This window comes from Scomber japonicus, chromosome 7 (assembly GCF_027409825.1).
Source record: "Scomber japonicus isolate fScoJap1 chromosome 7, fScoJap1.pri, whole genome shotgun sequence".
In the NCBI taxonomy this organism is placed as follows: domain Eukaryota; kingdom Metazoa; phylum Chordata; class Actinopteri; order Scombriformes; family Scombridae; genus Scomber; species Scomber japonicus.
This window is the reverse complement of record NC_070584.1, coordinates 6,755,280-6,779,733: the sequence shown is the minus strand read 5'-3', so window position 1 is coordinate 6,779,733 and position 24,454 is coordinate 6,755,280. Positions and strand designations below refer to the sequence as shown.

Below are 24,454 nucleotides of genomic sequence, written 5' to 3'. Positions count from 1 at the left end.
TTGTTTCCTGGACATGACAGCCCCAAGACTGCTGCGTTCACTTCCACCACGTCTGTCAGTGAATACAGGAGTTAGTGTTCAACACATTCAGACAAACATTTACCAGGTCCTTTGTGTGTGAAATGGAGTGGAACTGGCCCGTGGACAGCACAATGCAGAATATAGTGCTTACTTTGGTACACTTGATTTAAAAAAAAAAAAAAGCATCATCGCCTCCCCTCCATACTGTGTTATAAAGTGTACTACGATGCATTATCTCAGCTTTTATCAGCCAGTTGAAGTTCCCTAGGCCTGTCATCCATTTCCGTGCAAATTTGTGACACAAAGCATATGATAGACATTAGTCATGTTTGACTTATCGGTGAAACAGCAATTAGTATTCAATGAACTGATTTTCTGCAGGGGTTCATTTTGAAAGTAAGGTTGCGATGCTTCCAGAGAACAACAGCAACAGTAGTTCAGAAATAAATCTGTCCTGTTTTCTTCTGCTCAGAAAACATCTGATTAATCTGAAGCTGTCTGAAGATGAGTGTTTGTCTTTTATCAGACTCTCTCTCCTCAGCGGTCTCTAAAGTAGGATTTATCATTTAAACTAACATGTCCCTTTTTTCTGAATTGTACAATATATTTTAAACATAAGATATGCAGTACATACATATTTTCAAGTTCAAAGGGAATTCAAAAAACAAAACAAGACATAATACACATTTACATATCTACAAGTTTGCAGATGTCACCATTGATGTCGTGGTGCACCGGCCCTGGTGAAAGGCATGCAGCATGTGCTAAGGCCAAAAAGTCAACACTGGCTGATCCAAGCGGCTTTGATACCATGCTCTGATCAAGCTCATCAAGACAATAGATATACACACACACACATACATACACACAGACACACACACTCTCATACAATTCTGCCTCTGCATGATGGACACTTAGTAGTAACGGCATCAATATATCTTTGATGTTCATTTATAAAATGCTTTAAAAATATAAAAACACATTGGATGAAGTGTGAAAGATAACATAAAATGTTTTTATTGCACAGTCTCTTTCTCTGTGTTGTACCTAGCTAAAGGGGATCAGAGGAGTGATAGACTGACCCCCTCTAACCCCTCACCCTGCCCTTCATCCTCTGGTCTCTGTAACCCAGTTGGGTTTGATACGCTCCACATTGATTCATTCTCTGCTGAGGTGCAGACTGATGATCTGCCAGCTGTTAGCTGGCCTCCAGCAGAAAACACAGGATACAGAAGGGAGGTAAACAAAGAAAAACTAAATCTATAAGTGTGATTCTTATGATATGAAATGATGATGCATTTCCATTCTGAAATTCAGTACTCCAGATCCACACCTCTCCTCTGAAATGGGCTGCAGGGAACACTCACTCTTCCTCATTGAGTGCTGACAGCCTGCGTCTTGACTCTGGCACCCAGCGGGTGCTCGTCACACGGTGGTCGACTTGTGGCTGCCGCTGGAAGGTACGGTGAGCCGCAGGGCCTCCCCATCCTCCTCATCCTCGCTGTCCGTGTCTCCGAGGTTGGGGCGCAGTCTGATACGGCCACCACTGCCGCTCCTCTGCTGGGTGTCCTGGAGGGTGGGGTCCTTGACTCCATCTTCATCTGAAGAGTGGTAAGACTCATAATCCCCCACGTAGTGATTGACGATGTGGATCCCATCAAAAGCGGCCTGTTTGGCCATGCCCCTCTGCCCTTTTAAGCAGCAAATCTGTGGGAATAAATATACGGAGTGTTAGAGGGCAACACAAACTATTTAATCCTGCATGCTAATATAAACCAAACACATACTGACAGAGATGATATGAATCAATACATCATCATTGACAAGTCTGCAGTATCACTGACACAAACACAATGGGATGTCTTTCACAGATGTAATAGACAGAAACCAAATGGGAACAATATGATAACATATGACCTGTGTCCCACCTCCATACTGCATATACTATGCATATACTGCTTTTGTCATTAACATATTGAAACAAAAGTGTCCATTAAATGCACATTCATTCATACAGGATTCTGTTTACTTAATTTGGTCACTTTTCCAGTGTTAATACAATACATACTTAACAGTATGTAGTGTTGATTTGGGACATAGCTATTCTTGATGGAGCAGATCTCGCTCCATTTAGGACTGATGCCTCCTGTTGAAGAGTTGATGGAAGTGGCTGTGTGCTGCTCTTTATCAGAGGTAGAGAAGTTAACCTGATTATATTTGCCAAAACAACTATTTAGTACTCATGCATAACCACTTCTGACGAGAGAGGTTACCTATTTAGACTTATGTGACCTGTCCAAATTGCCTCTTTCAAGTGCACTAAGCTGACTTGGACTTACTGCACCTTATGCATGCACACTGCAACTGCAGCTGGTGAGAACTGGTCTGAATCCACCCACTGAGCCCTCAAGGCCTTCAGTCATATGTACTGTGACATCAAGTCTGCAAGGGTTCTGGACGACAAGGGGATAAAAATGCACTCTGAGACAGACTAAAGACCTCCTGTGTTTCCATGGAGAAGTCTGCACCCCAAGTGGACTCTCTTGAAGTCTGCAGAAAGTCCACTTGAGGCTCCTTGTGGACTTGATGAATTGTGCGTTTGGACAGCCCTCAGCTCGTCTGCAAGAGCCCAGGAACGCATCTACAAGAAGTCTGGACATTTGGATTCAGCCCTGCAGTTGTAGTGGGTGTTTCCCCCAATTAACCACCAGGGGCAACAGTGAGACCATTCAGGCCATGCTTCACAAAAGATAAGGTAACTTTATTTAAAGGATAGCAAAAAAGACTAAAAAGGTGCTGAGTAGATGTTTGTTTGGCAACTGTTCACTGGGTTAACTTTTCTCATTAACAATAAAGAGCAAACAGTCACTTCTGCAAGCTGCTCAGTGACGGCATCCAGGACTGTCCCAAACAGGGCTACAGAACATAAGAGGGTGAGGGTCGACACAAGGTCAGATCTGAATCACTGGAGGTCACACGGACATCTGTACTAACTCACCTGCGTCAGCCTGCCGGGCAACAGACATGTGGAAACAGACGTATTCAGAGACCAATTTAGAGTACGTTATGTCAGCAAGCAGTAACATGGAAAAACAAAAATAAGCCTTATTAAATGCACCTGTCTGGTGTGACTTCATGTTGCCATGCAAAAGGGAAACTGATATGGTCAACATCTCAAAATTTCCAGCATTATGATGCATGTTTGAGCTTAAAACCTCAGTGAATGAAGGTGGTGGGATTTGGAACAATGCCATGCTCAACTTTCAGGTTTGCTCATCAGACACTTCAGTTAGAATGATTCATAGCAGAAGATGACCACCAGGCAAAACCAAGTGACACAGGAAATGACTCTGAACACCTACTCTTTTTTTTCTAAGATGCAACAGTTTTAAAAATACATGCACATTCTCTAGTAAAGAGATGTGTAGGCCACATATCTATGAAGGTGTTTTCAGGAGGTACACACAAGCTCTGTACAGGAAGTCTCTGGGTGTAGTTAGCACTTCTACTAATCGGTTAGCCTCAAAGCAAAACCATATCTAAGGGAATATTGTGAAATCTTCTGAAATGACAGATCAAAGAAATAGCAACAACAAATCTGAATCCCTAAAGTGAGGAAGAGGGGGGGGGGGGGGGAGTAGTAAACATAGGCAGTCTGAATAGTGATGGAAGTGTAGATGCTTTTACTTGTCTCACCTCATGTTTTAGCTCTTTTATCTGGTCTTTGAGGTCGTGGATGTACTGGCTTGAGTCTGTGTGGTTCAGCTGGCCTTGGACCTTTCCTTCTTCTTTCTGTTGGTACAGGAGACACAAGTTCAAAAAAAAAGAAAAAGCTACAGTACTCAGTGATGCAGGGTGTTTTCCTAAATACTGAGAAGTATGTTACACACCACGACGGCTGACATGAATTGGGTTTTTTGTTTTTTTTAAAAAAGCTTCACAATGTGTCCTCCATGTGTGGCAGATGTGAGGGAAACACAAAATAGTGTCATTTGTGCTTGATTTCCTCCCCTGGGGATGAGGCTGGTTGTCAGCTTTAACAGTTAAACAGACCATGTGATGTTTACCTTCCTCACTGAACACATCTGCAGGCACAAACACTCTCTATCTCAAACCTCAAATCACGCCCATCACCCTGCCAGTTATAGAGTGAGAGTTTAAACCAGGGGTTGCATCATGAAAACGCAGTCCACCCCACCCCCGCTGAGTGCTGTGTGTGTACATCTCCCCTAACTGGCCAACACCCCAAAATACAGATAGGGGTTTCTGATTCCTGTGGTTAAAGTGAGGTCAAATGTGGCATGTCCCAGTAGGCTTTTTTTACAAGGAGAGGTCTAAACAAGTGACATTATTCCATGTATCAGTTGTTTTTGAGGTTTTCCCCGCTCCAAAACACTGCAACGGTAAAGAGCAGGGCAGTTAATATGACTTCCTCGTGCTCAGCTGTGTGAATCACCAGGTGTCTCAACAGGAGCTCAAAACTCTGTTGACCTTTTAGTTTTGACAGCAGAGTGATAGAAAGGTGGAGAAAATATGTGTGTGTGTGTGTGTGTGTGTGTGTGTTTGTGTGTGTGTGTGTGGTACAGACACATTCAACCTGGTCTGTGCAGGATTTATGACACAGCAACATATATCTTGCTTACTAATACAAACACAGAGCATATGCAATGTTTTTTACAGATTAAAACATTTTGTGTAAATCTTTGAGCATATCATAGAAACCTCAAAATAACCATGCATGTCACATTTGGTAGAGTCTCAGCTTCAAGATGAGAAACCACTTCCTATCAGGCCCAGAGAGAGTGTGGAGCTGTGGCGTTTACGGAGGCTATGGCTGTGATAGTGAAAGAGTCCTACACGTACACTTTACTAGATATCAGAGTTTCAGTGACAATCTTCTCCCTGTTACCGAGCAGCTGTTATTAGTCGCTTCTAGCTGTTAATTCAATCTCTGCAGGGGTAATCTCCAATGCTACTGAAGGACTAAAAATGGTGCACATCACCTAAATGTTTTAAGTGAGAGACTCCACGGCTGTGTTGTTCACTCAGCGTTTCGACAAAGCTAATCTAAATGCTGATGCAAACTGTCACCGCCAGCGTGCGTCACAATGTGGGACGACCAAGACGTGAACTTGATTTTTCTTTTTCTTTTTTTTTTTCTTCTTCTTGCTTTATTTTCTTGCAGTTGATGCAGTATTCACCCCACAACTTACAGAGCAGGTAACCAAACCACAGACCAAGAAGCCAAGAAGCCAAGCCTGGCACACTGATTGCAGCTCAAACACCTTTATTGCCCCTAATAGGAAGAAAATATGCACACACACACACACACACACATGCAAACACACACATTTTAAAAACTGCTCCTTAAATGAATAAAAAACTAATTGTTAAAGCCTGTGCACATTTTTTGATGTATTGAGCTAACAGTTCATTATGCAGATGCTAAAGAGTGTGAGGGTGGTAGTGGTAAATTTCTGGTGTTGCATGTTTTTGCTCTATCACCTAGTAACAAAACCTCAGACCACACTGTGTGATTGTGTGTGCCTGTGAAGGGAAAAGAGGGGAGGTTTTTGTAGTTGTCATACTTATAAATAGTCTGGGCCTGCAAGCTAAGACTACCTGAAACACCTTAAACTAAGGAATATATGTGCAACAGTGCTCTGCAAAGCATCCTCCACTGGACCAAAGTCACAACTGTTTCCAACAGAGCTGTCAGTAACTCGGCCACAGTTGACAGTTGACTTCTATGACTAGAAATTTGCTAATGGCACTTCTATCAATAAATGCTGTCAACACTAAATGAAACTGATATTCATACTGCACAAATGTGAAAGGCTTCTTAGTATTACTGCTGACTGACAATCAACACACAATTGTCCAACTCTATTTATTTGCTTGGCCTTTTCTTTTCTGCTCAATCTCGCTTCTAAGTACTGACAGAATGACATTTAATATAATTACAATCACTGCCAGTTTCACATTTGTGCTCTACCAATCACTAAAGACTTCTTTCCACTTTGACTTTTGGTCTAGTGCTAATGAGTCAAACTGTGATTCAAAGTTGTAAAACAAATAAATCCCTTTGAAATTACAAAATGTAGATACTATCAGTATATATGTGGGTTCAATACCAAGCATCAAACACCCACTTGTGACTAAATAAAAAATGTGTCCTGACTCATCTACAAACCTTTAAGTCTCTAACCGGCTTAGATCTTTAGCCACAGAGAAAGAATTCCTTAAAAGGCTTTAGAAACGTAGTCAAACTCTACTGCAATTTAAAGCATACAGAAGATTGAAACTGACACTTACTGTTCATAATGAAGCTTCACTCAGAGGAAAAGAAGCTGACAGACACTTCATTGGGTCCCACAAACAAGCCTCAACCAATTCAGGAGAGATTTCTAGATGATTTTATCTTGTATCAATCAGTTCTCTCTCAGTGTTGTTGATGAAGGGCCGCGCCTGTATTTGTTTTCTGTCATCCTTGTTGTGTGTGGCGTTACATTTGTTTGAGGATAAATATTGAGCTTCTTGTGTCCAACTTCATTCATCTCACTGTTTCAAGTCTTTACACATAACTCCTAAAGTTGTATTTATATCTACAGTTGGTGCAAAACTACAACTAGAAAACAAACATAATGTAGTGTCACTGTGTTTAAAGCAGCTTCAGACAGTCTTTAACTTCACAGCCAAGATTATGTCTTATGCAAATTCATGGTTTGGGATATATTTTTACTTTTTATTAACCACACCAGTCTGTTCTCTCCATCTTACATATGGCATCTACAGTTTAGGTGTTGACCTCACCTTTCCACTGCTAACATCTGCATCTTGAACTTTAAATATTTCTATGCATTACTTATCTGAGCTACAGTGTGCGTGGGCTTTGATCAGATTTGATTTCTACTTGTGTCTCCTTGGCAACATAAGCAACGAAAACATCAACTGCTATCAGATTGAGTTTCTCATACTGTGATTGGTGCACGGAAATTTGTGACATCCCCTCTTTCCAACAAGCACCGCCCACCTCAAACCAGTGAGCTCAAGCAAAACCAAGAGAGCTCAAGCATAACCACAAATACAGAAATCACTCATCAGCTAATTCTAACTTCACCAAGTGTTTATAAAGTCCACGTAGAGGCTCACAGCTTACAGTAAAGAAGCTGATGAAACAACAAACCTTCATCCCATCAATGAAAGAGTCAAATATAATTCGGCGTTGTCCTCTCACAGTCCTGTGTGGGACATTACTGTAGTTGTGTGAAGTTGAGAGATGTTAAATGTGGTTTGTGAGGGAGTTGATGATATCCAGAGCTTCCGTGTGCTGAGGCTGCAGTGTGATGATGTTATGCACAAACCTGAATCTCGAGCTCTGAGATCTGTTGCTGGAGTTCAGCCATAGCAGCAATGTTGTCAGCTTCTCTCAGCCTCACTGCCATCACCTCTTCCTTACTCTGCACAAAACAAAAAGACATTATCTCAACAACAGTTTCAAGATCTATGATGCTCAATGTTCAGCATGTTTTTTAGATTTAGTTGAGACTAGCATTTCTTATTGAGCTGTGGGGTGTGTGAGTGTGAATCTTTCAGGGGGGAAATCCTGAGTGAAGGGGGGTGTTGCAGTATCAGCACTGAGATGGCATTGCTAAGAGCAGCAGCAAGTTGCTTCCTCCATCTCAATCTTGATACTGATCTCATCACACAGACACCACAAATGTTAAAAAAAACACAACCAAGACTTAACATAACCAGAGCTTCTTTCTCTTAACAGTAAAATAATCTATAATATACAATTTTACATGCTACTTTGAACTTTGAAGTGTTTAAAATCTAAGGCTATATATATTTATATCAATCAGGTACCTTGCATTCAATCTCAGCTTGTCTCCGCTTGATCTCCTGCAGTTGCACATGCAAATCTTTGTTTTGCACTGTCAGTGTTTGTACATGCTCCCGGAGACTCTTGCTCTCCTGCTCGGCCCGTCGCAGGTGGTTGCTGTGAATCTGATTCTGTGGGAGCAAAGAGTTATACATTTAACTTTTTTTGTTTGTTTGTTTCACTTTAAAATCTCTAAAATGTGTGGATACATTCAAACACAAAAGCTGAGTAATGAGTTCCGTTTGCACTGAGTTGTGAGCAACAGATGACTGCTGCCCTCTAAAGGCCACTGTGTGACAATACAGGTGGAGAATTATTGGCTTATTTTCCAGCTCATTTACTGTCTATTAGACATACTATAGACAGGTAAACTTAATCACACCATAGCTTTATTGCCTCTCACACAGCAAGTTGTGTCTGTACTACAATGATCAATGGCACTATAAGAACATAAAAGCTAAGAATCTGATAAAGCAGGACAAATATTTAGAAATTCAAAGAATGTGTGTGATTGGGTTGATGTGGCCTCTGACCTGTGTCTCCAGCTCCAGCATCCTCTGCCGTGTTTCTCTCAGCTCTGCCTGAGCCTCGGCCTCACGCAGCCTCACACTCATCAGCTCGTCCTGCAGCTCGCCCAGCGTGTTCTTCCTGGGGCTGTCCTTCCAGCGACCAGCGGTGCGTGCCAAGTGACGCTGGGGAGAGGTGTTACAGTCAGTCCAAAACTTTACACTGCATTTCTGTTTGACAGCCTTCTGAATGGTGATATATAAGATTGAAGCTGTGCTATATGGTGTGTGCATGTTTGCATTTTTGAACTTTTACTGCCTCTTGCCTTACATGATATCTCTCTTTAGGTTTTAATCAAATGTTTAATCAATGACTTGTCTTTGTCTAAATTGTGTCAGCGCTCACCTGCCAGTGGTCCTCCAGATCTCTGACCTGCTGCCTCAGCTCTTTCAGGCCCGTCAGAGCCTCCGCCTCCCTCAGCTTCACCCCAATCAACTCTTCTTGTAGTCGTACAACATTGGTGTCATCCGGTAGCGATGTGTTCCTCTGATGGAGGTGTGTAAGAAAGGTATGTGTTTAAAAGCCAGCCACAGTGATGTAACCCAGCTGTATGGTGACTGAGATTTAACAGTGTGTCTGAGGAAACGCACCTTTTCCACCTCCAGGATCTTGTCTTGCATTTCTTTGAGAGCACACTGGGACTCTGCCTCCTTCAGCCTGGCCTGCACCAGCTCTCTCTCCAGCTGCAGGACCGACTCCTCAGAGAAGCGAGGGGCTCCTTTCTACAACCAAACACCATGTCAGTGAGTAGAGACTGTAAAACAGAGCAAGTGTCGATTCCTGTGTGTCCTCAATGTCAGCATTTAATGATGAACAAAAAAGCCTCCAGTCATATAAACCAAAGCCCAGAAATAATTCCACTCCATTAATAAACTCATCTTATGCCACATACATTATATTCCTCTGGAGAAAACACACCTCGTTGCATCTTCACACTTCACTACAAAAGAACTCAACCTTAATTTCTGATGGCATCAACCACTTTGCCTTTTACTTACACATAAATAATTCATGACTGCTCATTGTGAGACAAGATTACACATTATGTAAAACATGGTAATGCTTGCACATTAACATCTGGAATACAACCATCAATAATTAAGGCTGTTAGGTCAATATATATGCAAGGAGAGGATTCTGTGTATGGGGCGCCATGTGTGAAATCTACCAGCCTGCTAACAAATTCATGAATTCATTTCAGAGAATGCAGAGGACTGTAAATGGTGGCTCAACTGTGTAGTGCTGCATGTCCCAATTTGAATTCATGCATACCCAAACAGATCATTACGCAAAGCCCGTGTGCAAAGTGAGAAGAAGAAAAAAAAAAAAAGCCCTGCTGTGCCACTGCTTGGATTGTGATGATATACACCAACTGTGACACATCCGAACACATTTTAATTGTTCCACGTGTCAGTTTCTAGCACAACAGATAATCTTTACATGGTGAGCTTGAGGCTTCAGCTCTGTCTCAGTGTCACGGCTCCTGGACGGGACCTGAGCCGGATGCAACCTGCCAGCTGGGGACTCTGTGGCCCTCCTTACCGCATGAGGCTGCTGTTGCTGCTGCTGCTGCTGCTGGAGCTGCCTGATGGTGTTCTTGGCCTGCTCCAGCTGAGCACTGGCCTCCTCGCTCTGCTGTTTGACTGTGGCCAGCTCCCGCTTGACCAGGTAGTTCTCCTCGGCCTCCTGAGCTCGAGTCACTTGTCCCTTGGGACGTAAAAAAAAAAACCAACCGAGGAGGTAGTGGAGTGAGCACGACAAAGAAGTGAAAACGAGAAGAAGAAGGCGGAGTGGGTGGGCAGATCAGAAGAGAAGATGAAGAATTAGGTTTTTCCTAAGGACATGCTTGTTTTTGACTAATTTATGAATCACATTTTAATTCTTTAGCCTTCTTCAGCATTATAGTAGATTCTGTTACTTTATCTGACATACCAAACTGTGTAATTCCATGCATTTATTCAATACTGTAACACTAATCTAGTTTAGTTTCAGTCAGAGAGTAAATTACTGGTCAGTTTTCTCTGTCCTGTCAATCTATTAATCATGAGCATGCAATGCTAAGAGAGAGAGAGAGATGAGGACGGAGGTGCAGCATCAGTAAAAAAAAAAAAAAGGGGGGGGGTAAAGAGAAAATAAGGAGTATACCTGGATCAATCTATCTGCCAAGGAAGCACTTTCCTACAAAACAGAAATATCAACAAGAGACAGCAGAGAGAGAGAGAGAGAGAGAGAGGAGAGAGACAATCCAGAGGACAGTTTAAAGCACACAAAAGAACAATTGATTGTTTTAGAGAAGAAATGCAATGTTCATTTTCCCTCTGGCTATTTTTCTTTTGATTTTTTTTTTTTAACAAACTACAATTTTTATCTACGTTCAGGGGTAGAAAAGGAACATTGCATGCAGGTGCAAATGAGCTGGTGACAAAGTGAAAAATGAGGCGGTGCTGATAACACACAGACAGTAGGTTTCAGACAGGAAGAAGCGCAGAACAGCTCTAGTTCAAGCCAAAGAGGTGAAGTATGAAGTACAGCGCTGTGATGGAGCTACATGTTGTTAAGCTCAGCACAAGCTCTGAGCTTCTGATGTGGTTCATTCCAGCTTCAGTTAGTGGAGAGTTAAAAAAAGGGATTCTGGGAGTTATGTGACAGAGCAGCAGCCGAGAGCCGGTTTTAAATAACAGACTCATTTAGACCACCGTGCTCCTCGTGCAAGCAGACGTGGAGCAGCAGACACCCTGGATCATCCACGGCAGACCTCATGCATGGTGCCTTGTACCTGGCAGCAGTAGTGCTCATTCAAAGAGACACAAAAAAAAAAAAAAAAAAGGTGCAGAGTGATACAAACGGTGCGACTTTGGCATGCAGTGCTTTTGTATCGTCTTTAACAGCAGTCAAGCAGCCACTTTCACATTCCAAACCGGCTTCAGCAGCGTCGGTTAACGCTCTCTGCTGAATTATAAAAAAGTTACTCAAGCCACGCAGACAGTCACCATGGCAACAAGACAATTTGAAATCTGAACCCGGCTTCTGTTTCTGATAGCAACTCTATATACGACCGGAAAAAGTCATCGTACCAGTCAACAAATACTTTATCATGATAACTTTCAACTAACACAGCCCAGTTAGTGAAAGACAAGACTCCATCATTAGGAGGAGATGCATGATGTATGAGCTGACACAGCTGGATGGGTTAATGTAAGTTGATGAGCGGGGAGCAGTGTCTGCTCACAAACACCGTTGCACTCACTTTCTCTAGTGTGTCTATCCTCTGCTTCAGGAGTCTGTTTTCTGTCCGCAGCCTCTGCAAAAAAACAAACAAACATGCATAACAGAATAGAAAACAAGCACTGTGGAACCTTCTTCACATTTCTTTACAACCTGCACTCACCTTTATCTCCACCTGCTCCTCCATCTCTTTAGTTTTGATTGTAGTGTATTCCTTCTCTAACCTGAAAAAAGTCAGAAAGGAAATAATTGTAGGCTAGAGTACTGATTTAACACATTTTATTAACATTACACCAGCTAATGGCAAGGAAACAAGTCTTTGTTAGTAGAACTGAAACAATTAGTTTTCTAATAGATTACTCAATCAATTTAAAATTTGTGATTTCACTCATTTTTCAAGCAAAAAAAAAGTTATTATTGGTTCTATATGTTCTCAAATGTGAGGATTTGATGTTTGGTTTGATCAATATAATAATAAACTGAATATCTTCAGGTTTTAGACTGTTGCTTGGGATAACTTGCGTTGGGCTCTGGGAAAATATACTAAAGATTTACAGATGAATTGAGCAAATGATCCCCAGATGAATTGATAATAATGATCACTCATTGCAGCCTTAATTGCCATTTCATGTTTGAATTGTGGGGCTGTTTCTGATAATTATTGAAACTTTCTGAAACTGACAATCGGACATGAATGCCTACTTTACACAGTGACCATTTCAACTTCCCTCTCAGCGCTTTTTTTCCTGCTATAATGTATACTGAATTCCTCTTGCAGAAAGATTGACTGAGAAGTGACACTTCTCTCTGCAATAGGAGCATTTGTCCCTGCATCTATGAACACTTTTGCCTTTAGTTGTAGTTGGGCAGCACATCATATGAACTAATTATTTTAAAGCAAACCACAGCCATAAGTCACTGAAGTAGTGGTTTAAAATTTGGTGTAAATTTATAAGGCAGTTAATAGTTTGGACAGCTGATTGTTAAGATACATGATGTTTTTCAAAAGGAATAAATAATAAGGGTTAGGAGTCGGTGGGAGATGATGAAATTAAAGTTGTGCTTACTTTTTCATCTTCTTGGCGTTGTATTTAACTTGATAAGCAGCCTGGATGACTTTGTCTGGTCCACTGTCCAGCTGGTGTGGGATGACCTTCTGAAAGTGCTGCAGCGCAGTTAAGAAACAAAGGCAGGGGTAAGTAGCACACACCCATAAAGCAGCTACTTTCAAACAAATATGTCCTCTGATGTCTCAGTCAGGTGTTTCTCTGACCTCAAAGCCCTAGATTAAGCACCATGTACTCAGGTGCAAGCTGGGAGTTCACATATATCATTAACTGGGTGTGGTGAAGGTTCCTCCCTTTAAGGAGAAATCTTAGCTGCTTGTATGACAGGTTAGGTGGAGGTTATGATGATATACCTGTAACATTCCCTCCATGTCAAGCTGGATGAGTTCAGTCTGGTTCATCTGGAGGATAGCCAGTCCCACACGGAAAACTATTTCCAGTCCCTGAAGGCAGACATCACCAGTAATCACAATGAGGACCATTATCAGGAATGACTTGCACATGTGTGATTTCAGTGTGCTGTGAAATGCACTTTAAAGTTGATTAAGAACTGATTAAAAATTGTTACAATGCGTCTCAAAGAAGTAATGACAGAGATAAGATTACTATTTAATCTGGACTTCGTGTAGCAATTCTTTTTTTTCTCCAACAGGTGGCGCTGATGGATAACATTTCCATGACTACCAACCTATTCTTCAGCATTGTATCTGTTATTACTCTTTGAACAGTAGAAGAAATGCTAAGCTTCAATGTAAGTATTTAAATACTAAATATTTGAAGCTTTTACTCTGGAAGTAAACACACTTCCTTTCATTTCATATTTGCATGAGGCTGTGAGCCACAGTGAGAGCAGCAGCAGGATGATGTTCAACTTTATATCAAAAACATTAGAAACAATCAAAAATGTCAGAGCTCTAAGCTATTCCTTCTAGAGAGTGAACGCTGATGTCAAATGCAACCAAGTTAAATAGAGTAACAAATATGCAAAAATACACGTGTTCTGTACTCTGATACCTTTGAGAAAATACAGGACATCATTCAAAGCAGCTGATAACTGCCTCTGTGCCTAAATACTGACCTCACACATAAAGATATCGAAGATCCTCGTGGCGACAGCCAGAGGGAAGGAGGTGAGGAAAATGGTGAGGAACCAGGAGGAGGCGTACATGGAGGTGTGAAAGCTCTGAGCCTGGAAATGTATGTGCAGCTCTGGGAGATGCTCCTATAAGGTAAAAAAACCAACCCCAAGACATAAAATTACTACATCTTAACATTTCTGTCAAACTTTCAAAACACCCGTTTGATGTGCAGTGTTTATGTATGCTATGAGGTTTGTACCTGAATCATGCACTCAAACTGGTACATGCAGAGTCCCAGCTCGGCCATGCTGGGTTTGAAGAGCTCTCGTAACCTGTAGTCCTGCATCAACTTCACAAACACACAGAAGGCCTCCTCTTCTGGCATCTAGAATCAAAGAATAGGATGAAATGAAACCTCAAACCTGTTTGTTACTCAGCTTTGCAAACAGGCAAAAGTTGGCAAACTGTTTGCTGGAAGCTGATGAATCAACCTGTGTGTGCATGTGTGGTGAGGATGGATTATTACCTGCATGAGTAGCAGTCCCACAATGAATGCACTTCCTTGACAATAGCCGACCTCACGATCCACCAGTGAATATGCCTGAAGTAAGAGGGATTTGCTTTAGATGAGTCCATTTTAGTGTTTGCAAGACTCCACCTACAGTGTTTGTTATCTGTACACACGATTAGCAGTTTATCAGCATACAATCTGGCTCCTCAGACACAAATGAGACTTACTTTCATAACATTGAAGAGCACTTCCTGACCCAGGCTGTCTTTCTCCTTGAAGAATTCGTGTTCGGGATATGTGCGGGCGATGTCCCTGCGAATCAGTTTCTCGCAGGGCGACGTCATCTTCAGCAGCTCCGAGTACTGATCCTTGATGGGCATGTTCTGAGCGTTGCACAGCAGCTGCCACACGATCGCCCGAAAGTGGTGAGGAATCCCTTTTCTAACAAGATCCTGGGGCAAGAAAAAAATAATAATAAATGTTTGTAATTTAGCTGTATTTTAAATCTGGCTTGAATTTATGGAAAAGTTGAAGTGGTCATGTGGTGACTGTCTTTGTTCATTTCTGTGTGTGTGTGAGAAAACAGACTCCTGTCTCCTGTAGAGAGAAAGAACAGACACTTGCATTTCTTACAGCAGGATACAGCCACAGGCATGTTTCGTGCTCCAGTATTTATTTTCCCATTTCAACACAATGTGCACCTCGTAATAATACAATTTCTACTGACAAATAGAATCTAGTCATTGAGCCACTTGGTACTGTGATTTGTTTCCATATATTGCTGCTGATACAATTTGATTAAGCAATTTCCTGTGCTGACAGGGAACATTGGTCTTTCCTGCTGTGATAGGAGTGTGAGTGTGTGTGTGTGTGTGTGTGTGTGTGTGTGTGTGTGTGTGTGTGTGTGTGTGTGCGCATGTTGCATCTGGTCAGTCCAGGGTGCATCTGGAGCAGAGGTCCACCCACACAGGCTTTCAGCAGGGGATCTCTCTCTGAGGTCAGACAAGACAAACCAAGCTTTGTACTGGAACAATGCTCCATCTCATATCTTGGCTGTGTGAGATAAAAGGCGCTTTATGTGCCACACCAATACTTTAACAACTCGGTGACAGGCGCCAATGTAGATATAAAAATCTGTAATGTCCGGTGTATTTCAGGACTGAGTTGGTGCAGGAAACTAGATACACTTCTCTTCAATAGTAGTGAGTGTTGGTGAAATATGAAGTATTGAAAACATGAACACATTGGTGGTTTTGCTGACAAAGACAGAAAAATGTAAGGTTCCTTCCTACAAGCCACAGAAACTTTGTGGAGGCCTCAGCAGTGATGATTAATATTCCCAGCTCGTTGCAACCATCCAGTCATTACTACTGCTCTGACATTTCATAATAGTACCAATGCATGTTTGTGGGTCCTTAGCAAGACTTCCCCATTTATATAAACACAGCGATGAGAAAAACAGAAACTGTGCCCATGCTTAATGCATATATGCAGCTACAGCAACTCTTTCACATTCCACATTTACTTCTGCATATTAACAGATTACAGATAGCGAGCTTCAAGTGTGACTGAAAGCCACAATCATTGGCACTTAGCAAACGGTTTCCAGTGTTGTCATGACTGTAGGACTTTCAGGTGGCAATTTCAAACCATGTAACAACTGAACAGATCAGACTTCCGCTGTGCATTTCAAGATGGTGACACAGATCCGAAACTCTCCCAGTCTATTGAATTTATTTTTTAAGTCCACTAAGTTACAGTTAGAAGCTAGATTATTGCAAGAAAATTAAAAGAAAAACGATGCATGACAACAAAACCAGCCTGGGAAGATAGAAGATGGTGGTGAGGAAAGGGACTTCACTGCTCAAGCTAACTGAAAGCTAGGAAGAGACATACAAAACTTCAGATATGACAATCAGGAATTCAGAAGTTTCAGGGTGGAGGTAGATTAAAAATTACAATGTGTCATCAGGGATTTTCACCGCAGTATGAAGCTAATCAAAGCAGAACGGGTGGAAGAAACAGAGTCAACGGAAGCTCTGCTTTATTCTCCTTCAAGCCAAAGTAACGTAGCTGGAAGGAAGATAACACAGTAATAACATCCACATATACATATGAAGAGGTTTGTAAGGATGGCAGGGTAGTTCAAGACCCTGAAGTTGGAAGTCAGTGTGACACTGGTTTCTAATGTTCTCGTGAATATTATATATTATTGTCACAGTCCAAATGTTTATGTTGAAGGCACATGTATTATAATGGGATGCAGAAACTTTAGAGTAACTTCTTGGCAGGTGAATTGTCTAAATAATTCCAGTAAAGAGGAGTGCAGTAATAACAAAAAATGAGAAGTGAAAATAAGCAAATCATGTTTCTAAAGGAACTCCACCCATCTCAAAATGAACATGAAACATAACAAACATTTGGCTAGAAAAAAACATTTCACAGCACCTTTTAAACAGGTCACAAACAAAGGAGCTGCAGCATTATTACATAATTGTGTTCATTTTTAATTAGTTAGGGAGATCAAGTATACTGTGAAGAAATATATCTCAGTGCAAGGAATAACACTAAATTAATTAACTGCCCTTCTTAGTGTTTATTTACCTCCAAAAGTGATCAAAATATTATGAATAATGTTCTTGAACTGACTGCTTCAGAAACACAAAGCACATTAATGAATGCAGGAGGCTTTAACACATTAATAGATCATCTAATAATAAAAGAGATGTCACATTTCTGAGAGAGGGTTCTTACTTCTTACCCTGCTCTCCATACGCTGTACTCAATTAGACATTTTTTAATGCTTTCAAAATAACAGACATGGGATTCTGTATTGCAATATCACTCATTAATCTACTTGATAATACATTTGGATAGCAGATCAAAGAGAACTATTTGAAAATAAAAAGACTTTCCTTGACCTTAAAAATGATAATGTTATGTCATAAAGGCCAATTTCAACATTAAATCAGTATTACACACTAGTGCTCTTCATTAGTAGTTTCAAAACTTTACCACAGCATTTTTTAGAGCTGCCCACAGATGCAACTATTTTAGAAAAGTATTTGGAGAATCATGCAGCATATTATTGGATGGCACATCCCACTGACGTGTGTGTCTCTTCATTGTAATCCACCAGAATGATTAACAAGAAATGACAGATCTCATGTAAATATTAACTTTAGCAGCAAAAAACAGCAATCACTCACACATGTTTACAGATCCACCCACCTACTGTAGTTAATTGGCTTGAAATCATCAAAGACTCATGAGATGGAAACTGACTTTCCTAGTGAGACTGATGGACTCAATGAATAATATATTTGTTGGAATAAAGAAGATGGTTGGTAGCTTTCCCCCCCTCATCCTCACTGCTTAAAATGTACTTTACCTCCCTTATGCTCTGCCAATCAAGGCCAAATGATGTAGTGCTATAATAATCCACAATATACACTGTTTATTTATCTGTTGTGGATATCATGCCTGGCAACAATCTTCAGATAAATAAGCAATGGAGTCAAATGCAGCAGGTTTAGAGAGGAGCTTCCACCCTTCATGTTTTATCAACTGTGACTAAGTAGTTAAACATGAATAAACTACAGGCTGCTTACAGAGTCACTGCCATTACTTTTCTTTTTCTCTGCTCACTGTGTTTACTGTACATGTGCAGTTTAAATAATGCTACCCTTGACAGTCACTGGCCTCAGAGAGTAACTGTAGAAACAAGTGACCTAAAATTAGCTCCAAATGTCAAGAACTAAAATAACAAGTTCAATGACAACACTACAGGGTCACCTAGATAAATAACAAAGATAGCCATAGAAATGATTTCTGTGCTGAGTAAACATTCAAACAGATATGGCCATTGTAAGCATTCAGACCAGAGCTTACATACAAATGCCTAGGAAACACATGTTTATCACAAGATAGAAAGTGTAGCCTAAAGATTTACTTCATTATGAAGTTTAAAGCCATTTTCAGCCAGTAATAGTATCATAGAAGCTTCTCCCCATTTCTTTGGGACCCCAAATACTAATACTAATATTGTTCATGTTTAAAAAGTAAACCTACAAAATCACAGCTCCACAAACGCCTTAACCTCGTCTGCTGCAGTAAGCTTTTAATGCAGCAAGGTTTGGATAAGCTGTTTAGCAGGTCTGCCTGAGACTCGGCTGTCACTTCACAGGTAGTCAGTCATGTGCGCAGGTCTCACCTTAAGCTGCTTCTCCTTCTTCTTGCGCACATCCTCCCACTCATTGACTATCCGTCCCCAGAGAATCCACGAGTCCTCCTCCAGGTGGGATAGGTTGGAGGAGGCGGAGGAGCTAGATACCAGGGAGGAACCGCTGTTTCTCCTGGAGCCGTTCATGGAGCGAAGCGACTTGCTGTCAGTCTCCAACAGCCTGTGAAGATAACAAGTGGGATGCACTGTTAATACTCCATAAATAATACTTTTGTGTAATGTTAGATTTTAATTGTTTATCAAAACCCAATTAAACACCTCTTCTCAACTGACATGATTCAAGTAAAAATTGACAAGAAAGAATTGATTCTTTACCAATTACCTTTTAATCAAACTGATCTGACACTATTTGTATTTGAACTGCAATCTGTGACCTCATCACTAGATGCCACTAAATACTATACGCTGCACCTTTAAGACATAAACCTCAACAATAAAGTATATACAAAGTGGCACAAAACACAAACAACTCACACTGATACCAAAAAACAACAAACACCATATCACTCATGACTACATGACTGATTCATCTTTAAGAACTGTTTCAGTTTGAGCTTTAAATGTTTCCAGTCATGATCCATTTTCAGTTCTGTGGTTTAACAGTTTCACATGTTGATCCCCTGAACAGAAACACTTTTGTTAGATTAACACATGTATTTTCTTAACACACAGTGTGAATTGACTGGATCTTTTACCAACTAGGAGATGGCTACTACTGGCTAAATCAATATATTGCTCTACTGTTTCTAGTGTGCTTTGAACTGTCAGTATCAGTCAAATCCATCCAATGTAAGAAGAGACAGACCAAACATTCTGAAGATCAATGAAGATCAACTCAAAACATCTTTATGAAACAATACAACATTTGAGACCACAATGCAAATTCCCCTCAGCTAAAAGCATCTGAGTCCAGTTACTAAAAATATAGTCTTCTATGAAGCAGTGGCCTTAATGGCAGCATTCCTCAAACCATGTTTTCAATGACAGAACAGATTAGCATGGGACAAAGTACCAAAAATAGCTGGAAGAAAGTCATGTTTACAAATGAATCCAAATCTGAACTGTGCGGTTATAATCAGCTCCATGTGGTGTTAATGTGATTCAGACCATTCAGGTGTGGGAGTGTTTCTCTAATTTAGGAGTTAGTAAATTGATCCAGCCTGCATTAGAGAGCAGGGAGTGCTGGCTTTCACTGCTATCCCCCAAATCATATTTCACAGAATCTGAAAAAAAGTAACAATATCACCAGACCCAGCTGGATGTCCTGGAGGAGCAGCGATCCTCAGATTCGGATAAATGTACAATCAGCAGGCTGTGATTGAGGCAGACAGACAAACCAAATCAACAGAGTTGTTCAATTAGCAGTTTTGGCAATGTCGGGTCAAACCATGCTGCGTTGATTTGCGTTTCTATAACCAGCTTAAACACAGAGTCACACCCAAGATGGACAATCTCAGGAACCGGGCCAAAGCCTCGAAGCGGGTTGTGTTGATGTCTCATCAACCGTGGCCAACCCCCCCTCCCCTTCTCCCACTCCAACAAGCATGTGTTGCATAGCGAGACTCAACTCATGTCTGCTGGAGACCAGAGGGCAAGCTGCTTTTAAAAGCCTCAGAGAAAACTGTTTTTTCAGATATCGGTTTTATTTTACCGTTTCATGACTGCTTTCAGACATATTAGAGGTGTGTAAAGTTACTGCTGAGAGATTTATTTCTCTCTGCCTCTGCTTTTAAATACCAAAATAACAGGGCACTTTTATTGGGAAGAACGTATCAGAAATACAATGTGTTTTTCCACAATTGTACAGCTGCAGCCGACTACTAGTCACAGCAATAATGTATACAACCTGCTGCTTTTCCATACAAGACCAGCGTGTCATCAGTTAAAGACACACCTTCGAGCGGGCAGTTGTAATGGAGATGCAAATCCCTGCTGCGCTGAGTCAAACACAGCGAGCCAAGCCAGCACATGTGTGTATGGAAAAAGGCCGACCAGTGTAAACATCAAAGCCACTCATTTCTAGTGCTGGGCTAAAAATGGAGGAGCTTATTTGTAAAGCCCCTTTGCACTTGTGTATTACAGCTTTATGAGTGTAGAGGAACCTGCTGCGCCACAGTGATTGACTGATGGAGTCCCACAATTAACAAGCAATTAGTGACTAACTCCCCTCTCAGATGACTCCAGTCTAAAAAAAAAAAAATCTATCTCCACTTGATTCAAGAACTGCCCAGACAAAAATAAATGATACCATCACTGCTGATGACACAAAAGCAGGTCTGGTAATCTAGCGTTAGTTTAGCCAGCAGCAGCATTCCCAATTAGTGTAAGTCAAAGAAATTCTCACGATGATCCAGCAGATTAATACTGAAAGACGATATAGTAAGTATATAAAGTAGAGAGGTGGCACTTTTATATTCTGCTGGCAGAAGCTTGAAGTGACTGAAACAGGTCAGTAAAACAACTCCTGACTCATGTCTGTTTCACTTTTTATCCACAGCCAGCATCTCAAGTGTGTTTTTGGAAGATGAAGAGCTTAACTGACATGTTTTTCAGCAGGCTGATCTTGAACTGTATCCCTCTTATCAGTTTATTATTAAATTTACTGACAGGGTTACAGATCGAGGATCAGTGTGCAGAGAAAAGAAGCTGTGACTCCCAACCTGGTGCACAAGAGAGCAGCTCATGACACACACGCACAAAGGCTCAGACACCTGATATCGGAAAAAGGCCGGGGCCTCTCCTCTGGATCCTGTGACATCACTGAGCGTGCTCCAAGAATGGCTAAGGTTACAGCCACATTTGGGTCGTGTGGGAGGGAGTGAAATGCACGGCCACAAAGACCATCATGCAGGAGAGCTTTTTTTTTTTTACTTGTATTCAGCTCTGACGTGAAAAAAGGAAACATCTTATAGCTCAAGTTTAACAGGAGTTGCCGGTTTTCCGAGCGTTTTAGAGTCAAGTGGTCAAACACACTGCCGTACCACTCTGTTAATAATTCACCAATGCTCAAACACAAGTCTGAAACTTCAAGAGCACAAAAGACAAAAAAACTAAAAAGAATGACATTGGGTTGGCAACATTTGCATTAATTTAAAAAGTAAAAGTAAAATATGAGCTAGGACAAGAAGCCAAATAATTTAATGCTACACACTCCGTTTCAAGTGTGAGATTGTTGCAACATCATGACATTAGATTTAAACTTATTACAGCTGCAGAACACATTTAATATACTTGACACCTTACCAAGATAAACTCATGATGTGCTCCTCATATCTCTGGTTTTTCGGAATTCCGGAGCAATGGGCACGTCAGATTTACAGATTATAGAAGTCAATGCGGGACTTCGTCGTCCGTGTGACACTACTGAACCCAATGCTAGAGGCCTTTATCTATTCTGTAGGGTACAAAGGCCTCCGTAAACACACAGTAAACACTTGACGGGCAAGTGCAGGATACATTCCCCCCACCTCCATGTAGTCCAGCTGCCTTACAAACATGTTAATGATAAATGGATAAGATTTGTGTTCAGTGGCTGACAGTGTGTTGCTACAGGAAGATGTAGAAAGAAGATACTGCATTGTCAGTCAGCAGAGAAATGTGCTTCGTGAATGGGCCTGTCTGTGGAGGCGGGGGTCAAAGGGCAGATGAACTACGAGGCTCTTGACACTACAACTTCTGTTCACCAGATGGAGAATCTACTCAGAACGCCATAAAAGACATCAGGGAGAAAACATGAAACATCATTTCTGTGATTAATTGTGATTAGTTCCTCCATTAATGAGAAAAGGTATCACAACAAGTGTCGCTTGGCATTCTGGAGCAGAGGCTATGAGTGTAGCGATGAGTCACCACCAACCTCCGCATTCAACAGAGCTCTGCTGTCCTCTACACCGGAGTTAACTGTGAGACAGTCCCGAACTCTGAACTGTACGCTTTGGTTTCCATGCTGACACAGAGTAGCACTAGCCATGGGTGAGACTCACAACGGGGGAAGAATTCACTAAATTGGCAGCGGAGAGGAGTTACATCATCTCCTAACAGTACTTTAATCTGGTGTGAACAATGAACAGTTTGCTTCTCAATTTACAACATAATCAGATCAATTCATCTATCAATCGGTAGACTCCACTGTTGCAAACCAACAGTCGCAAAATGAACCTGTGTAGAAGTGGGCATGCTGAGATGTGGATTTTTTTGGAGCTCATCCATTGTTTAACAGACGCAAGTTCAGCCACGATGAGCCTATTACAGTCTAGCCAGAGGATGAGTCAGTCCCAATCGGAGCTACAGCACTGTGAGCCAACCACCACACACACACACACAGAACATTTTCAGACTGATCCATCTGAGTCTACTCACACCAAAATACTCAAAACTGTTTAACCTAAAGACCAAAACTCTCCAGAACCCGTCAAACTGGAGATTATTAAACATATTTCACTCTTTGTATTCTCCAGTTAACAAGTTGGCAAGTCTGCACCTGTTGGACGTCACGCACGTGTGGATCAGGATGGGGGATGGTAGGGTTGTGAAGAATGACTCTATAGCAGTATGAGCAGTGCAGGACAGGTATGACGAAATGATAATCAAAACCAGAAAAGATTTGAATACTGATTTGAGTATATACTTGCATTTGTAATATCTACATCTTATAATTCATAAACAAAACAGCTAATAGTTTATGAATATATCACTACAGCCTGCACAGCAGACTCACTGCTGTTATACTTCCTGAGGAAGTTTAACTTGTCTGCTGTGTAGGAAGTTAATGACACTACAACTCTATCACATTTCTGTCATTTCTGAACATGTTTATCTGTCTGCTGGTAACAACAACAAGCTGCTCAGCATAATGACATCTGTACGGGTGCACATCCACTCTATTGTACTTTTATACACTATAACTTTCTGGCCTTTGGACTCACATTCAGGCTATTAATGACCCAGATAAAGAAAGTCATTGAGGTCAAACTATTAAGTCCTGTGCCATCGGCTTGTTAAAGTCTCACACACTTGTTGATGACTGTGACAAAGAAGATGAGGTTAAGCTTCTGTGCTAATGATGAAGATGATGATCATGCTGAGGTGGTAACCGTTGAATACAGCTTTAGTAGTTAGGGTTCTGATTTCATCTGAAAGCCTTGATATACTCTACATAGTATTTTATATTCTAAATGTATATAGAGTAGGGCCCAAAAGTGAATCCTACAGTACATTATTTTATGACTCATTTGCATGAAGAATTTCCCTTAAGCTTTGTCCACTGACACTATCTTAACATGTAGGGAAAAACTAAAATGTTTACTGTTATAATGGATTGGTGTCTGATATGTACAGTGCTGTGGAAAGGAATTTCCCCAAGGGGACAATAAAGTCTACAGTCTTTTTGAAGTCTAAACAGCTAAAATCTCATAGTGTAGATGTGTCTACACAATCAGAGAAATATCCAATATTTTGTCCACATTTAGTGGAGAATGAGTAACTAAACGTGTAATGTTTTTAAACAGTCCAAAAATTGGCTACTTGCCAAAAAAAATGTTGATCTACTTGGAAGTATCTATGGAAGTGTTCCTACTACCACACAACCTTAAATCAGATTCTGTTCAGGGAGCAGGCGGAGAGAAGCTTCAGACGGACTGCTCACCTGTTCTGTTCCTCAAGCTTAGCAAGCAGCTCCACATCATCTGGACTGAGCTGCGCCGGCGAGGACGGAGAGAGGGCAGGCGAGGACAGGGACGTAGAGGAGGAGGTGGTGGCAGTGGTCTGAAGGGATGTGGGCGTGGCCACCTGACTAGCCATCTGACTGACTGAGTTCTTGACCCATGAGAGAGTAGAACTCAGCTTACCAGCAACCTT

General features: G+C 41.3%; 1 protein-coding gene across 5 annotated transcripts; it reads right to left on the bottom strand.

Moving 5' to 3' along the window:
- Positions 1-24,454, bottom strand: evi5b (ecotropic viral integration site 5b). Of its 5 annotated transcripts, none has more exons than XM_053321697.1 (19): positions 24,243-24,452; positions 18,569-18,758; positions 14,583-14,807; positions 14,371-14,445; positions 14,104-14,229; positions 13,844-13,987; positions 13,119-13,208; positions 12,766-12,863; positions 11,862-11,922; positions 11,721-11,774; positions 10,619-10,651; positions 10,316-10,318; positions 9,064-9,195; positions 8,819-8,959; positions 8,440-8,598; positions 7,891-8,037; positions 7,386-7,481; positions 3,718-3,813; positions 1-1,728 (listed from the first exon to the last, which is right to left on the bottom strand). In XM_053321697.1, the coding sequence occupies exons 1-19, from the start codon at positions 24,395-24,397 to the stop codon at positions 1,447-1,449; spliced, it is 2,307 nt and encodes a 768-aa protein (XP_053177672.1). In that variant the 5' UTR covers positions 24,398-24,452; the 3' UTR covers positions 1-1,446. The 5 variants fall into 5 exon arrangements, with proteins under 5 accessions (XP_053177672.1, XP_053177671.1, XP_053177668.1 ...); XM_053321696.1 differs by lacking the exon at positions 10,316-10,318 and adding an exon at positions 10,016-10,180; XM_053321693.1 differs by lacking the exons at positions 10,316-10,318; positions 24,243-24,452 and adding exons at positions 10,016-10,180; positions 21,842-21,967.

Coding starts and splice junctions, on each gene's coding strand:
- evi5b (XM_053321696.1), bottom strand. CDS start 24,397: ATGGCTAGTCAGGTGGCCACGCCCACATCCCTTCAGACCACTGCCACC. Junction 8,960..9,063: donor AGATCCTGGAGGTGGAAAAG/GTGCGTTTCCTC, acceptor CACCTCCATCAG/AGGAACACATCGCTACCGGA. Junction 8,599..8,818: donor ATCTGGAGGACCACTGGCAG/GTGAGCGCTGAC, acceptor ACCTCTCCCCAG/CGTCACTTGGCACGCACCGC.